An 18088-nucleotide genomic window follows, 5' to 3' on the forward strand; every position below is an offset into this window, starting at 1 on the left:
AATGTATAGTCCATAATATCAAAAGAACTTACAGCATTAGATTAGTAGCTGTTCTGTTAAACAGCAGAACCATTTCAAACATCTGCCTGCAGTATGCTGTACGGTGAAGAGGTATTATATTCCCATGTTTCATTTACCTCACATTTCAGGTTTAAGTGCACAAAAAAACAATATAATAGAATAATGTAACAGAAACAATGGAAGAATGTTTTCAAATGTAAATGAGCTATTTCATTCAGGTCATGCAATAACTGTTTTAAGCTTTTTCATTATTGTTTGTTTATAAATTGAACAACATTCTTTAACAGACACAGAACACTAGAAAGAATAAATAAACCAGGCATATCCATGACGTCTATCTCTTGTGTTGACACAATGTGATGTCTCAAATAGTGCTCGATGAAGACCCTGAGGTGATACTCTCTGGTCATAAATAGTCCCCATAAACATGACCTCATCATGTGCCATGCCAGAATCCATCCAGCAGTTTCCAGAACTTCACCCACCACCCAATGCATCCCACTGTTAACACCATGCACCTGAACGACTTCCATTCAGTCCTGTTTCCAAAGCAAAACTCCCAGCTAACAATCTACTTAGTAATACTTACTCGTCAGTCTGATAACTGTAGAGCTCACCCGTCGGACTGTCCCCGGGGAGAACGAAGGTCCTATCATTGTACCTTGACTAATGCTGCTTCTTGGGAGCTCAGGATGAAGAGTTTTATATGATCGGGCAGGGTTAGATCTACTAGGTCTACCTGGGCGATAACAGTCTGGACCCAGGTAGGTGCAGACAGACAAACCCCAACCCTTCTCTTCTTTGCATGCTGAGATGAGATCTGAACTTCTAACACCCTCATCTCCAGTTCCTTCCCCCCAAAAAAGCAGAGGGAGCACGCAAGGTTGGCGCCCTGAGACTGGACGGCTCTGTGGATATTTTAGCCAAGCTACGCACCAATGAGGGGACACCAGAGTGGCCTGTGTTGCTACCAGACCCCTTCCTATAAGCTTATAAGTAGCATCAGCCTGAAACCAGAGAAGCCCATGTGTCATTCTTAAGAAAGACTGGGGCAGCATGCACTGACTCCACCTGCATGCTCAAAGTAGCATGTTAGCCTGCTACATCATAACTGCTTCTGAAATGTCAACTCTAGCTCTTCTTCACTCTCTTTCACGGATACAGTTTAATAAACACATTAACACATACTGGGCTTGCGTACAGGAGAGTAGGTATCCAGGACATCGCAGAAACAGTACAAGATAAAATACCAAAACAAACTCTGCGGTGCATACGTAAAATCTAAGTCAAGCAGCATCCTATCAAATTACAACAGAGTGACACACCCTCTATATTATCCAATCAGAATTTACTATTAACCAATGGAGGAGAACCACACATCATCAAAATATCACAGGTCAAAAATAATTGGTTCTCAGAAAACCAATTTCCTGCAAGTTTGGCTTTAGTAGAGGTTGAAGTGAGGATTATCGGCAGCAGTGTTAACACAGCACTCACCTGCATCTTGGGAGCTTAGCACATTGAGGGCGAAGAGCATGGCAGTAGAGAAGGTGGTGGCCTCCTCTTTGCTGGCAAAGTTGAGCCCATAGACCTGCCTGGCATCTCGCCATTGGTGGAAGGTCGGCGTGGCCTGGTTATATTTCAGCCCCTTCACTATGGAGTAATTTATCACAACCTGATAAACAGAGATGATATAGGTTTCAGAATCAAAGTATAGCCAAGAAATGTACTGAGTTTCTGTGTCCATAATCAACAAAGCCAAGTCACGTCAGTGATTAAACACTATAATAACAGACAGTGAAGATGTGCCAACACATTCCTACTCTCACATCCAGTCGCCTTGGCTTCACCCAATTTAATGGAAAATCAAACAATTCAAACGTCCAGGAAGTCTGACCTTTGCACACCTGCTCTGCTTCAATGCCCATAGCAGCCATACGTCTATAAACCTACACCACCAAATATTGATTTAGACTCAGTTTCCCTGCAGTAAGTTAGTAAGATCTTCAGTGGTGATGCAGGGGGCTTTGTGTTTTTCCTTCTGTTGGATAATGTCCTGCCTCTAACCTGCTGGTCCTGTAGTTTGACCCCCACCACGCGGAAGGTGTTGTTGGCGGTGTTGTGGTAGATGTTGATACGGCTGAAGCCCTGCTGGCCTGGTTTGATGGGCACCCACTTCTTGCTGGTGTCATCGTAGATCATCACCGAGGCCCTGGCCTGGCAAACGCTCTGTTCACTGGAGGGGGGTGAAAAGTCAAAGGTTAATTATTCAGTCAAGTCGGGGTTGGCTGTGGCAAAAAGGTAAAATACTGAAAAAAAAGCCTTGAAAAATAGCCTTCTGTTAAAATGGACTTGAAATAGTAGTGCACTGGGTGTTTTTACTATTCGTCTCTTTAAAACATTTGTCATTTTATGTCTCGTACTGCAAACACAATAGTCAGTGATTCACAGAAAACACCAGAAAAACACTTGTTTCAATCCTGCTTCAGCTACTACAGCTAACCAGAGGGAGGAGTAGCAATACAGGTCAAAATAAACAAGCACCCGAGACGTGACTGCATGAAAGGCCCCCCAGAAGAGACTCCGCCTCTGCTGTAGCAATGTAACAGTAATGTAATTACACCACTGAAAGACACTGAGCAAGGGGCGTGCCAGGCATCTATGCTAATTACACAGTATGACACAAAACAAGCAACCAGTGAGCAAAGCAGGACTGCAGCTGTGTTGATAGGCTGATGAGATGCCATGCTTTAATTAAAGCCTTGAGGCTCTCGGCTTCTTTAAATAGTCATCGTTTGTCCGTGCTGACAGAGCACACAATTAGCAAAAAAAGAGCAGGACAGCGTTCAGAACAGGGGCTAATCCTGGTGTACCAAGGAGCACCTTAGTGTGAGATTCAGTTGTCAGCTAGAGGCTTTAAAAATTCAGAATCTTTCATTCTACTTTCACATGGACTCTGAGATTAAGGCTGTCATGTTCGCTCTTTGAGATGAGCAGATGTGGTGCCACAGGCTAATCTAGTGAAACACTGAAAAGTTATTACGAAGATGATAATTAATAACACTTATGAAATATAAATAACAATCCATAATGAATATCCCTAAATGGTTCTCAAAGGGGTCTGTTCTTCAGACATAGACATTAACATCAACAATAATTATATTAGAAGTAGCGTAGAAACAGACTAAAAAGAAAAACTGAAAAGAAGGTCCCTGTGGTAAGTAAACATGAGTATTTCCACCCTGCACTCCACAAACCCACCACCACACCCATCTCCAACAGAGCCACCCAGCGTCAACCATGTTCCCTTAACACAAATGTCTTACACCCAGAAACACATGCAAAATAGTTACTAATCTTGGACATGCAACCTCTATATGAAACCCATTGTCAGAAATTGATAAAGAATATTCAAAAAAGGTAGATGCCTGGGCTAAAGTTAAAAAAAGCATAACTTATCCTTTAAGTGACATAGTATACAAACTGGACCAGCAAACTTCTAAATGTCAGTGCTGTTGAACCTACAAAAATCTCTGAGACCCTACTGGTAGAGTACAAGCTGGTCTAGAATAAAGAAAACCCACTAGTATAGAAACAGGAACTCTACAGACGTGTACTAGAAATATGTTAAGTATGTGAAAGTGATAGCTTGTCGGTTTCAAACATGAATGCAATTGCATCACCACATGAATATACCGGTATATGTGTGTGATGAAGCATGGTGATCAAATTACATTTTTCCATCTAAGAAATAAGGTGAGGTGTGACAATTCTTTTCAAGGTAAATATGTGCACCCAAGTAGATTGACACAGACATATTTTCTAGATTGGTAGGACACACTGGCATGCCCAATGACCCAGAATCCTCCAGTATGAAAAGACATACAAGTGAGTTGGGCACACGGGCATAACACGCATGTCTAAAACACTAAGAGCAGATCCGAGGTCGGAGGCCTTTTCTGCATCATTCATGTGACTAAAACACGCGTCCCGATTTGGCAGTAGCTATAAGAACTCAGATCTTCAGTCTGCTCGCCTTACGATGGAACCTATTTCGAGAGGCACTCTACATTTAGGCACTGTGGTCAGCTTCCTGCAGGCCCTTCAGGTTTCAGGTCCCCCAAGAAGCTCTGAAATGAAGTTTATATCCATCGTCTTCCATCCTCCAACAACACACTCTCATCCCATGATCCAGCATGATGCTGGCAGTCTTCCAGCAGCTTTGGACTTTTCTAGACGCCAAGCAATGCTTCCTTAACTTGTTCCTGCTCCTTCGTTTTTTCGTTCTACGTGAAACACAGCTGCACTGCCTGTGTTGTTGGTTTTAAGGAATAATGGCTGCTTCCAAATCGCTCTACTCAGCTGAGAGCTGTTCGGTGAGACCTGGCTATAAATACCGTTAGTATAAGAAAAGCTCGAGTGAAGACATGGCCTTGGGTTGCTTTGCAGTCAGCAGCGAATGCTCAGTTCTAAAACTGGAAGCAATTCATCAGAGTATAAAATTATTTAGAGCAGCAACATTTCATATAGTTTTATGCTCCAGAATATGGTTTACCTCAGTCAGACAGCAACAAAATGTATTATCAGCAAATCCAACATTGATCATTACTGACATTTCATGTCCTAAATGCCATTATTAGACTGGCATGTGTCATGTGTTGATAAGAAGCCTTGAGACACAGTAAGTCATGTTACAAGTTTAATGTCTGGCCATGAGCTACAGAACCAGTGTTTTACACACCCCTTCTACTTGAAAAGGGGATGAAACTAAGCAGAACCAATTATAAAATTATAATTTCTCTTGAATGCACTTCTTAGTGCACTTCTTTTAGACTCAGGAACAATGGATCATTTGAGCAATCATTTGAGTGCTGAAATTCTTCAAACTACACATTGCATTTAAGACTTGTGCACATACACTAGTGAATTATCTCTGTTAATTGCAGTAATAAGAATGGTCAAAACAGCAGAAGATATAGCAGCCTAGCTGAGAGCTCACTGGTGTGTGCGTGGATGTGCATGTGTGTTTAGGGAAGGATAGTAGTGACACGTCTGACCTCGTCCTGTCTTACTGCATTAGAACTAGTCGGAGCAAGTGACTTTAGTGCTAACGATAGATGCACAGGAATGTGTCACTGTTGCCATAGAAACAGCTGGAGAGGAGGGGCCAGGTGATGTTGGCTGCTAGGTAATGTGGCAGTTAAGGGGATTTTCGCCAGGCTGATTTTATGAAGTGGTCAGCCCAGGCTTATTAAGCTCTGTGACAACTGCACATTGCATAATATTTGTTACTGGATACACAGTATGGCCAAATATGTATGGAAACCCGATATCTCATACCTCTACGACCAAGCTGGACACCCCCACCCAGACACCAGAGTGCTACCTGCTTCAGATCTCTGTGTGCTTGTCTATCACCTCTAGACTGCACTGTGCTCTTACACATTTGTATTTTAAATAATAACAGGCAGCAGACCTGGGCAGATGTAGCAGGGCAGAAATAAAAACAAACATGATTTTGAAGATTACAAAGCTATTAGTTGAGATGTCCATATATTTCTGGCCATATAGCATAGCATTATAGACACAAACACACTGAGACTATTCATATAGTCTTCATATATCCACTTAGTTCTTCATATGTCCACATGCACACGTGCTTGCTCACAGTGTGTTATACACACACACACACACACTCACGCGCGGACACACGAACACACACACACACACACACACACACACACACACACACACACACACACGCACACACACACGTGCGCTTTAACACTACTTCTTTGTTTATCTAATAACAGGGAGTTTCCACATTTTTCTTGTACTGAAAATTTCAGAGTTTGCTTTGCATTTGCCAAGAGACAAAAAAAAAGTCCTCAGTCAGTAGGATATGAACAAACAGTCCCATAAACATGAAAGATCAATGGTGGAGAAACACAATCTTATATCTATATCCACTACATTGTGCTAATACTAATAAAGCTATACTAAACTCTACTGTATTGCGCTGGGAAGTTCCATTAAAGAGTCAAGTTACAGAAAGAAAGACTTCAGATACTTCTGCCCAGAGCATCACTTCCTGTGAACAAATCTCATCAAGGACGATGCAATGCGAGCTTGCGCCGCTCAATCTACTTCAGTTAAAAACACCCATACAGTGGAATCTCTAAGGAAAAGAATCCCTCAGACATATGCTGTTCAGAGGGTAAACACAGGCAGACCTGAAATTATGGTCGGTGCTATTTTAGTCTCTTGGCAAAAGCAAGGCAAACAGAATCCTGAGACTTTCAGTACTAGATAAAATATGGAAGTTCCCTGTTATTAGACAACAGCAGAGAAGGAGAGTTAAAGCCTACTTGAAAAACCAGTCAGTAATCATTTTGGGAGAGGCTAAGAGAGGAACACAGAGGTGGGCATGGAGTTCCTGAAAGATGATTAACTCCTTCCATTCACTCAAAATGAACCAAGATCTAGTCATATCTTTACCACAGCTACTGGTAGGTATGCACAATGCTAAATAACTGAAAACCCATGCAAATAAAGGCAGAGAGGAAAATAAGCTCTAGCTCTAAGCTAGGGTGCTATGGTCCTAAGAAGCTCTCATTTAGCCAATTGGGTGTTCATACTATTGCTGTAGCAATTATATGGCTACAATGTGGTTAGCTACAGGTCCATTGATTTATTGAGTCACTAAAAATACCACAGGTTTTAACCAACTCAGAGGGCTATTTGAGAATAATAGAAGCAACAATACCACATAAAAGGTATAAATTACATATTCAAATACTTACTATTTGAAAAAAATAGCCAGTATCATCTTATCAGAAACATCAACTTATCAAAAAAGAGGTTATTATTAACATTCAGATACCTTTTCTCTGACTGATTAAATACTATTTGAATAAGATCTCATCTTTACATTTAAATATACAAAAGCTAGCAGAATACTAAGGCCAAACTTAAAAAGGGATCACTGTTGCCTTTTCCTGGCAAATGTGATAATGTGAACAGCTAAACGTTTCAAAATAGAAAGGTCTGCTGTGTAATAGATTGATTAATTCAAAGGGTTCATACGAAATTAAGAGCATTTCAGTACTCTGCAGTTTGGGCTTCAATAGCTGTGTATCTATGATGTATGGTTTCATACATCACAAACCTAAGGAACCGATCCGGTCAAATCGAGGGGTGGAGCTATCGATGTCAGCATAGCACAATGGGGAAATGGGGGTACGTGGAGAACGCACGTGTACTAGTGTACGTTTTTAAAACAATGGCACATATTTTGCAATGTCCTGTTTATGGTTGAAGAGTTGTAAAATGAAAAAATCTGACTCTTCATGCATGTCCAAAGGATATGAAAATCTGAGAGAAATGGGTGAAAATGTGTCTCAGCCAAACCACTAGCGAAAACTGAGAGATAAAAAAGATAGAGATCTCAACACTCCTATAGAAGCCTAACAGCCCCATCTAGTTATCCTGTGGCCAAAGTGAGTACAAGCCAGCTCGTTTGTTGACCAGTACGTTTATTTGTATTGTGTTGTCTGTTGACTGTGTACGGTACATCTGCAGGTTACTAGATAATGTTAGAGAATGTTAGTCTCCCAGCTTACACGATGATTCATAAAATCATCATGTAACTTGATAAAATATTGACATGACATTTTATACAACATGGGGATGTTGACGAAGGAATTTAGAGCAAATATTCTTAAAAGCAGTTTGTCCGATATGTAAGCTGCTGAATGATGGCTGCAATAATTCTGACAGAAAATGTCATATGATTTTGTTTTATCATGTTAAAGAAAGCATGTCACGATAAAAGTCATCCTCATAAGCTGCTAATATAGAGTTAGCATTATTATCTTAGCTAAGTTCCTGCTATGGTGTTTATTTGATGTTCATCTTTACAAAATAGTTGATGATTGGGACTAAGATTGTGTAACATTAGCAACCATGGTCATAACTTTGCATCGAGAACTGCTAAGGACTAGGAGACTGATTTCATTTTAGCTGCTCCTCACATTCCCTTTAAGAAATTAAGTCACTGGGTACATGTGTTCACTGAAACTAAAATCACTGATAAGCAGTGGGAAAGCTAAAGTCTGTTAGCATTTAACCATACAAGAAGTGATGGTTTAAAATATACTTGTAGTGCAACAGATTTCTAGTTATACTGATTACAAATTATTTAACAAAATATCAGTTTTGCTGCAGGACAGTTGTGCTGTCCACTACCTCAGCATCGCAATACAGAAAACGCAAATCTTTATGTGCTTGTTGAGAAGTCGAAGGTGAGCATGAGTGTCAGCTGAGCAGCACAGGTTATAGTAGTCTGATTATTGTGAAAACAATCTTCGTCCAAGTCACCTTCCCATATAACAACAGTAAGTGACAATTAGCTCAGAGTGAGAGGTCGAACAGTAAATGGATCAAACATGCGTCTGTTATGCTGTGGCTAGAGGAACTGAGAACACGTTCTTCATCCTTCAGACTGATCCAAGAACATTTGCCTTGAGCAGCTCATTCGTCAGTAACAGCCTAAATTAAACATGGTGCTTCAAAAAAATAAAATAAACTGAATGAATGAACACCCAGAAATTCATGGATCACTTGGACAGCTGATTAATAACCTTTTTCCAAAAAAGAGAACCTGTTTCTCTGGATGCAAACCTTTTATACTACCTTATATTTTTTTATTACTTCTATATCTTGAACTACAGTACACTGCAGGTTTAAAAACCATCATGAGTAATGTTAGGTCAGTAGGTCAAACGGCAATCCAAAGTAATATGAGTTGGCATGAAGGTTCTGACCTCTATGAGCCTCAAGCTGACCTTCTAACTTGCTACATAAAGACACACTGAAAATTTATACTTAATAAAGAACAATCTACTGAAATACAGGACACATGAACTGATCTGCAAATCGAGTAAAGATGACAAGGAAGCACACTGACCTGACTTTGCAGACACATAAGTGGAGTCCAGAGTCGCTGTAACTCTGTGGTAGACAGAACCGTGTGGAACAGGAGTGGCCGTCCATTTCACTTTTGCATTTGTAGCATCTTTTTACAAACTGGTTTGTGGTCAGGATTCATGCCGGGTTCAACATATATATTTCATCATTACAATCCATTCACTCTAATGCAGATGTGATTAAACATGAAAGGCTTAATCACAGGAATTTCAGCTCCGTGATACACTAAGAAATCGGGGAAGAGACCTGCAGGGAATGAGAGATGAGAAAGTGGTCTAGAGTAGTACTGAGTAACACAGAGGTGTCACAGGATCGTGTTGCTCCTGGGAGGGGCATGGCTTTTAGTGGATTTGCCCTGAGTGCGACCCTGAGGGAGATTACCTCATCATGAAGGGGAAAGAGACAAAGAGAATGAGAGAAAGAGAAAATCCACTTATCCATACACAGACAGTCACAGCCCTATGAATGCAGGCATCACATATAGACAGGTATGAAATGAGCACTGTCTAGCTGTCTGATTGCACATCCATACAGTGTAAGTCCCTCTAGCGCAGTCCCTCTAGCACCCCCCCCCCCCCCCCCCCCCCCCCCCCCCCCCCCCCCCCCCCACACACACACACACACACACACACAGTTCCAAATCTATAGAAAATGTCTCTGGTTACAATGTTACTGGCTTCAAACTCTGTAAATCGATGTTAGTGTAACTATAAGTGTGTCCTTCAAAAATTCCATCCTTCCAGTGGAAGATGGTTACACTAAAGCCCGTAGCGTTAAAATACTCCAGCTACATATTCAAGCTCTTCAGCCAAGAGTACTGAGGGTAGTCGACTGTCAGAGCTCCACTAGTTTCACACATCAAGCTTCACTGCTGAGATGGATCAAAGCCCAGAAACTTCCTGACTTAAACCAAATGACCACACTTCTTCATGTTCAGAATAGCAAATCAAACCACAAACGGATCTTCCCAAAGTCCCTTTCCATAAAATCCAGGACTAGGCTTCCTTCTATTTCTTTCGATTTGAAGAAATTATATTAATATGTAAATGTTATTGAAACAAATGTGGATGGTTCATTTGGCAAATTAGCATTTTGAAAATATCTTTATTGTTCACTTGTGCACACTGCACAAATGCATACTGTTGTGTTGGGAACGTAACTTTAAAAAAGTAATTAGTTATAGTTACTCACTACTTGTTCAAAAAAGTAACTGAGTTAGTAACTGAATTCCTCTATAATAAAAGTAACTCGTTACCAGGGAAAGTAACTATTTGCATTACAGTTAAAAATGGTTATATGCCAATGCATAAGGATTTTTTGAAAAAGCAGTTTTCATAGTCAGTTGAAATGAGTAGATCAGAAAGGTGTTTAACTTTTGATATTTATTGCACATCCACAGACCAATGCAGGATAAAATCCTTTAAAATCCCAAATCTTTGTAAAAAAAAAAAAAAAAAAGAAAAGAAAAAGCAAAAGTAAAGTTACACTATATAAAGTGCATTTACATCTATCAAATTAAATTCTCTCAACCTGAGACAACTGGTTTATTCACAACAGAAGTAAACTTAAAAACTTAACAATAAAACCTCTATTCTTAATTAAATAAATCAAATACCCAGTCTGGTAGACATTCAGGAACTTCAAGTATTTTCTTAAATAATGTTTATATCGCCACCTTGAAAATGCAAATTTTTCTTCGGCTTGCTCCTGACTCGCCATTTCTGCCTCTTCTCCGTTTGTGTCGTGTCACTGATGTGCTTCGGCACGCGTGTAACAACACTGGCTCTGATTGGCTACCATAACTCTGCCTTAGCCAATCGCTTACTGACTTGTTAAGTTAAACAGGCGTTACACCGAGAACTGTGACCTATCGAGATCTGTTACTCCTCACTAGCCTGGGCATAGTAACGCACCGCTTTTAATGACCAGTAACGTCAACGGCATTGTAACAACAGGAAAAGTAATTAATTATTTTATCCTGTTACTGACAAAATGATGCTGTTATTTTTAACAGCATTATTAGCAACACTGCTGTTAATATATAGAATATGTTCAGAGAGGAAATGATGTCTGATGTAAAGCTGCTTTGAGACAAATAAACTTGAATCAAACAACACTGCTGGTAAGACATCTGTGATGTGGTTTCTTCCAGGTCCTCTCTCACATTTAGAGCCAATGCAATGACTGCATTCAATATTATTAGGAGTTGCTACTGTTATAGGACATTGTCTTTACTGTGTTTAGCAAATGACAATCAAGGATGAGATCACAAAGTAAACATGTACGCTTGGCCTGAGACAGTGCTGATGTTTTGACTGGAAACATTAGTCTGACCAGCACGCAAGGAGAAACCAAGAGAGGAGACCTAACACTCTCCTTCACATCACAACACAGTTTAGTGTGATTCATGCTTGTTCTGCGTTTGGTCTGACGTGAGTGCCTCACGTGTGAGTCACTGTGGGAGAGAGCACGCTGAAGAGTCATTCATGTAATTAGAGCTCTCCAGCTCTGTGAGCGTGTAGAGTGGTGATGAGAGTGACATACGAAACTGTCATCAGCAGCTAGCACAGCGCGGCCATTATGTCATTCATGCTACTGTAGTAGTATCTAGTCAAAAGATCAGTTAAACAAACACACACACACACGGGGGACATGCATGTTTTCAGTGAGACCAGGACCATTCCAAGCAGGACACATTAACAGTCGGGTGTATTCTCAGGATGGGTCAACAGTGTACTGCTGACCTTGAAACAATCTCCACAGTGTAGGATTATGAGAAGATTTATGGTAATGATGATACGTTTTTGACATTTGTACTCTATATGGACAGATCTAATAGCCTATTATGCAGCAGAAATGCGACAACAACCAATCAGTGTACAGTTTTTGGCTTGTACAAGTGCATATCCACTTCCTACTGGAAAGCATTGTTTGAGCTACCAGTACTTAAAACTCTTGAGACCAACAAATCACTTCCATCATTTGTAAAGGAACCACTCCTGTGACCATGTGGTGGTACCTGCATATAAAAATACAGGTCCATGTTGGTCAGTTTCAAAGATACACGCAGATGTAGCATAATGGTTTATTTACTGTATTTACATTTTTCATTTTTTGCACCTTTATCTTTAAAATATTTGAGAAATGTAAAACCAGAACATAATTAACATTACATTACAGCTCTACTACAATGTACAAGGGCCTTTTGTTTAATGTTTTGTCTTGTTTATAGATCTACAAATATTTTAGATCTGTGCTGCCCTGCCAAAAGAATTTTGTGAAAGTAGTCACAGCTTTTAGTTTTATTTATATTATTTTAACAGTTATCTGCTGTTTTGTTAGAGCAGATAATGCATGTTTGTACAGTTAAATGTTTATGCTGCATATTTCTACTTTTGCAAATAAACTATCTTCTAAAGCAGGGCTATTCAACTGGCGGCCCGCAGGCCAGAACCGGCCCTTTAATGAATTTGTACCGGCCCACAGCCCATCTCCCCATAAATAATAATAAATATTTGATAAACCGCCGTAAAAATAAATAACATTTTATTTGCAACATTGTATCTCTATGCGGCACGAGTGTTACCTTTGCCATGCTTCCCCATGTGGATCAATATGGTGTAACGTAGCTCGCGCTACGGAGCGAGGAGACGGACACAATCGCTGAGAGGAGCGAGATTTATTAAAGGGAATACCATACTCATCGTCAGAAAGCCAGGCAGGGTCGATCACAGGAGGGCAGTCCGAATAACAGAGGAACACAGGCATACTGAACACGACGGGGGAACAAAGACAAACTCACGAGCAAGATGCATACAGTGAACAGAAAGCACAAAGCGACAGCATGAACAAATGGATAGACAAAATCACGGATGACACGACTGGGGAATGACGGGACTTATATACATAGAACCAAACTAGGGACAGGTGATGACAATGACACAGGGGCGTGGTAACAAACGAGGAATATCAAAATAAACGAGCAGGGCGGGACAAACAGGCAGGGAACACAGACATGAGGGAACCCAGAGTGACAGCTACGAGAGGGGGCGTTGCCCTACGTGACATATGGAAAATATTTTGCCATATTGCCCAGCCCTTAACACAGTGCCAAAATAAATATAAAAAATATAAGCATGTAAAAATACTAAGGATGCTACCTGTGACAATGGTAATATTATGTCTGCTATATAATGACATGGGCTGTGTGCTTATTACAATACAAGAGCAAAAGAAAAGCTCATTTTGCACCTAGAGCCCATTCATTATTTCAATGTAAATGAAGACTAAATCTAATCATATCTTACTAGAGATGTTTCACAAACCTACGTGGACATCAATGTGGCTTTGTGTAAGATCAGATCTGTCAACTTGACAGACAGCACATTGAAAAGATGTGTAACCCTATCCAGAGACACAGTCTCATTGAAGTTGGTATGAATGTTTGCTATGGGTTTAAATATTGTTATAAATGAGCAAAATACCACACAGAAGCAAGACACATCAGGCACACGCCACAAGCACTGATATAATCCCAAAGCATTATTCTCTTGGTGCTTGTTGTTCTAACTTCATAAAAATAGTCATGATGGGGTTGACAGTACATTAACCAACAGCCCAGCAAGCACAAATTCAGAGGCTCAGGATAGAGGGAAGAGGACATGTGGCCCAGGCAATGATCTAGGAAGCGGTTTCCATGGTGAACAGAAAAGTGAACACATGGCAACCCCCCCCCCCCCCCCCCCCCCTTCCTTCCCCTCCCCCAACTGACTGTGAGAATAGCAGGTGCTAGTTGCTTGGTCTCAAATCCTTATCCTTAAAAGCAATGGCTTCCATGAGTTAAAGCATGTGTAATCCAAATATCCTTTGGAGACAGGCTGACAAGAACGAGGAGATATTAGAGACTGTTTAAACTGCAGGCTCAACAAAGCTTGCCAGGGTCAGGAAAAATCGCACCTTCATTGTTTTGACAACATGATTTCACAGGACAAATGTTTCTCCATGAGAGCAGATTATGGTTAATAGTGGCTTACAAGTTCATGTGGGACAAATGTTTCCTAAGCAGTATTGGCGGTTGCTTATCAACAGAAATGGCTCTTGATCTACCGACATCTAAGTCCGTAGAATGAGGGAGCATTCCTAACTCTCACTGTCCCAGTCCTGTGTGGGTACTGGGGAGACGAGGCTACCCCAGTCCTGCGTGGGTACTGGGGAGACGAGACTACCCCAGTCCAGCCCTCCCCAACAGCCCACTTCCATTTCCTGTAGTTTCTCTGCCAAATGAAATTGTTTTTTCAAGCTCCAAAGGGCTTATCCTTCAAACATTTTCTTGTTTATCTTTCATTTTTCTTTCTATACAAACCCATATTTGGATTCTAAATGTGACATTCCTGACATTTTAGCCTAGTCAGACCTGGGCCCAGTAAAGCCAAACTCCACAATGTGCTTGCATGTGGACATAGTGACTAACGAAGATGATACTGTGGGAGATACAGAACTGAGTCTTTACTTACAAGCACAGTGTAAAAGGAGCAAAACACCAGGGAAGCGTGGGAAGAACCAACAGTAATGGAAACTATTATCTGACATCTGTTCCTGGGCAGTGCACTGGTCTACATGGCTACCACATTAAGCTCAGAAGCTACTGTGAACTGTAGAATGGATGTCTTGCACTCCACACCGTACGCTGGGAACCAGTAGACGAACGGGAAAACCCAGTCTGCAGCTCCATGGCTAAACATTAACCAGCCCATTCCTCAGAGACAACAGCTGGTGGGAGCAATTTGCACGCTCAGCTAATACACTCGCTAACTGAGCATGCATGCATGTGTGTTGGTTACCAGGAAGAAACGACCACAATCTCTTCCACTGAAAATTGTCGAGTAGCTACAAACATCAGCCCCCAGACGTCCCATAAGAGAACAACAGCCCTAAGCCAAGGGTGAAGGGGAGTCCTACCCGTAGTTGTCAAAAGAATACATAAGAACGCAGCCACGGTTCTGTGGAGGCACGAGTGCAAATGAAACCGGATCCCTCTGACCCGGATGAAAGACACGAGAGGAAGAGGGTGAATCAGACAGAAACTGCATATTTTACACCTCAGTTCCAGTCTCAGGCAGCTAGAACATGGAACACCCTCATCATTACTGTGACACAGAAGAGTGGAGATTGTGAATGCGAGAGGGGGAAAAACGTAAACAAAAACATGTGACAGCTATGGGCCAGTCACCTTATCCCCCTCTCAAACATTCTTATCCACTCAAAGGATTGGGAGGCAGTGTTTGCCTCAGGGGGGCCTGGAATATTGCTTATGCAGTGCTACCACATGATCCATTTAAGGACCTCAGGCAGAGAGACACATGTACACACACTTAGACCTACAAACACAGCTTGCTTGAAGCATCAGACTAGATTTTTGAGGTTTTACTGAGTCACTTTCCCATTGGCTTTAAAAACGTGGCATGCTACTGATTAAAGTTCTTTGCATCAATTGCCAACATTTTGCCATTCAGTTTTATGGGCATCCCATCTAAGCATATGCAGTGGAGATACCCAGCGAATAAAGAAAAGGGCAAATCACTGGGATCTGTTGGTGTGAAGTGGCAAATCTCTGCACCTAAGTAACTGGCCAACTAGTCAAGGTGAGGACAGTCTTCATTTAGCATACAAAGAAACACCAGACTTGGGGGGGGGGGGGGGGGGGGGGGGATGTACAGTATCAGCATTACTCACTGGTCAAAATGTTGTCTGACCTCCAGACAAGTAATCTGAGCATCTATGCACATTTTTACATTGGGAAAAGCTTTAGTGGAATGGCCTGTTGTAGATTTTTAACCACAGACCTCAGGAAACCATATCTACACCTGCGACGAACACACACACGTAAGACACGTGACAGCGTTCGGGTCCTTTCATCTTCATTACTCCACGGGTCATGCAAGAAATATGAGAGAAATAACTCTCGGTCCACATGCAGAACTCTACAATGTTTTGGTGTGGTCGCTGAGAGAGACGGGCGGGTCAGTAGCAGAATTAGAGTCGTTTTACTATGACAGAACACTGCTGCAAAAAAGAAAAGAATTATTAAGATAACTCGGTTATGTAACCGAATAAACCCAATTCAACCCAAAAAGTTCCCGAGTTTCTTTGCTGGACACGTCAGCTATCACGGCTAAAAACGGTTAAAGGTTTCCTATAAAAAACGCTCTGGACTGTGTACTCATTGGTGCCTCATGCAGTTTTAGCAAGACTTACACCAAGCTACAGTAAACTTAAGAAATAATTGGCTACTCATTTACCAGTTTACAAATAATATACAAATGCAGAATCCAAATAGATCTTACAGATGTTTTACGACACGGTGATGTTATAAATATCGTGCTATTATTATTATTAGACAAAACACGTGTTTCTACTGAAATCTCTTTCCCGTTTTTATGAATACTTCATACTCGATGTATGAAGGCGAGATAAAGACGCAGGGTGCCATTAGCATCGGTAGGCTACTGGGTCCGCTGTGAAATCGCTCCAGGATTAAACTATTGTGTTACACTTCAGCAGTCCTCGGTTTTATTTATTAGATAATTACCGTTCAAATGAAATATACTGTAATTTTCTGAAGTCTCACCCAGTGATACAGCGCTACAATGGTTCTGTAACACATGTCTGGTGTACAGTACCAGGCCGACGACACGTCGGGGTTCGTCTGTGTCTAATTCAGCATCTGCTCAGCACCAGAACTCAGTGGGCCCTTTTGAATCTGCTACTGCAACTATATTTATCCCTCTTAGAAGATTTTTTCGTGTAAATCATTCATTTCCACATTCAGTAATCACTAGTGACCTAATGTTGGCGTGTTCGTTTACGACATGCTCGTTCCCCGAATAAAAGACAAACAGAATGACTTAAAATCTAAAACCTCCAGGTGTTTCAGGAAACATATTCAGCAGTTGCTGTTGGCTAAATAATAGCTTATTATCTTTGTGGGGAAACACACCCAATTTATCTGGGCACAGCAGAGAATAAGACAGGTGGCGAGCACATTTGGTACATTATAGGCCTTTTGTGTTAACTCTTTGTATCCATCAGACAGCGCTGTCATCTGCAGTTAGAGATGCAGAATAAAGAAGTCACAGATTTCTCTAATATCTCATGGCTCTCCAAGTCTGTCTTTAATGTTGCAATGTCCCGTTTTGACTTGCGGCGCACGGTGTCAACAAATGCCATAGGGTTCCTTACCTCATTTTATGGCGATTTCCACAAATGAATGAATGAATGAACAATATTGAGGTAATACAGTCTCTCTCCGCAAAATCACTGTCGGTTCAACGTTGGATTTGCTATATCCTAGTGTTACACGTATATCATCATACAGCGTAGATAAAAGGATTCAGCTTTGCAATAACGAATGTCAAGCGACGCAATACCGGTCCGTGACAGACGGATAATGCAGACTTCTCAAAATAACGGTCACTTGAGGAGAGTGTGCATATCGCAGTTTCTGATTATACTGAACTAAAATATATTCCATGTTCAGATGATGGTCGCGCCCATAATATCGTCCTAAATTTCGAGTGGCAAAAGCGTTCTGGTGATGCTTCCCTTCCACGTGATATTTCCAGTGTAGACGGAATGTATCTAAAGGTTGTTTGTGAAACAGCGCCCACTTGTGGCGAGTACAGGCGTAGCATTTTGCTCAGTGATAATGAGGCATTTCGAGCGATGGATTCGTCGACTTCTCGACACCATCGTCATCTGCGCCCTAGTCTTTTATATTGCTCCGAGTTTGGCATTTAAAATGGACATTTTAACATCTTCATCTTCACCTAGTTCAGAGCTACATTATCATTCAGAGCCAGATAACGCATTTCCTGTCCAATCTCGGCTATACCATAACCTGCTAGGAGTGTTTAGCAAAGTTGCTGCACATAACTACTATGTAAAAAGATGCAGTTTATACCTTCCATGATGTCTCTAGAGGATAAGGTGAATGTGTCCTTATTGTTTGTGGTGAGAGGCTGTAGTACGTATGTATATACAGGTGTCTTTTCAGAAGTATAAAAAGTACACGACTAAAAGC

At 41.2% G+C, this 18088-nt stretch overlaps 1 protein-coding gene across 5 annotated transcripts in view; it reads right to left on the minus strand.

Annotated features, from left to right (window-relative positions):
* Positions 1–17621, minus strand: part of evla (Enah/Vasp-like a) — a 28387-nt gene extending 10766 nt beyond the window's left edge. The window contains exons 1-3 of one of the 5 annotated variants that reach the window (XM_076977915.1): positions 17248–17621; positions 2089–2257; positions 1519–1696 (exon numbers count right to left, since the gene is read on the minus strand). In XM_076977915.1, coding sequence (XP_076834030.1) covers positions 1519–1696; positions 2089–2257; positions 17248–17252 — 352 coding nt within the window. In that variant the 5' untranslated portion in view covers positions 17253–17621. Of the gene's footprint in view, positions 1–610; positions 1433–1518; positions 1697–2088; positions 2258–8989; positions 9275–17247 lie in introns of those variants that run through there. The other 4 variants (XM_076977914.1, XM_076977917.1, XM_076977913.1 and 1 more) reach the window with 4 other exon arrangements.
* Between the last annotated feature and the right edge of the window lie 467 nt (positions 17622–18088).

This window comes from Brachyhypopomus gauderio, chromosome 17 (genome assembly GCF_052324685.1).
Source record: "Brachyhypopomus gauderio isolate BG-103 chromosome 17, BGAUD_0.2, whole genome shotgun sequence".
NCBI lineage: Eukaryota > Metazoa > Chordata > Actinopteri > Gymnotiformes > Hypopomidae > Brachyhypopomus > Brachyhypopomus gauderio.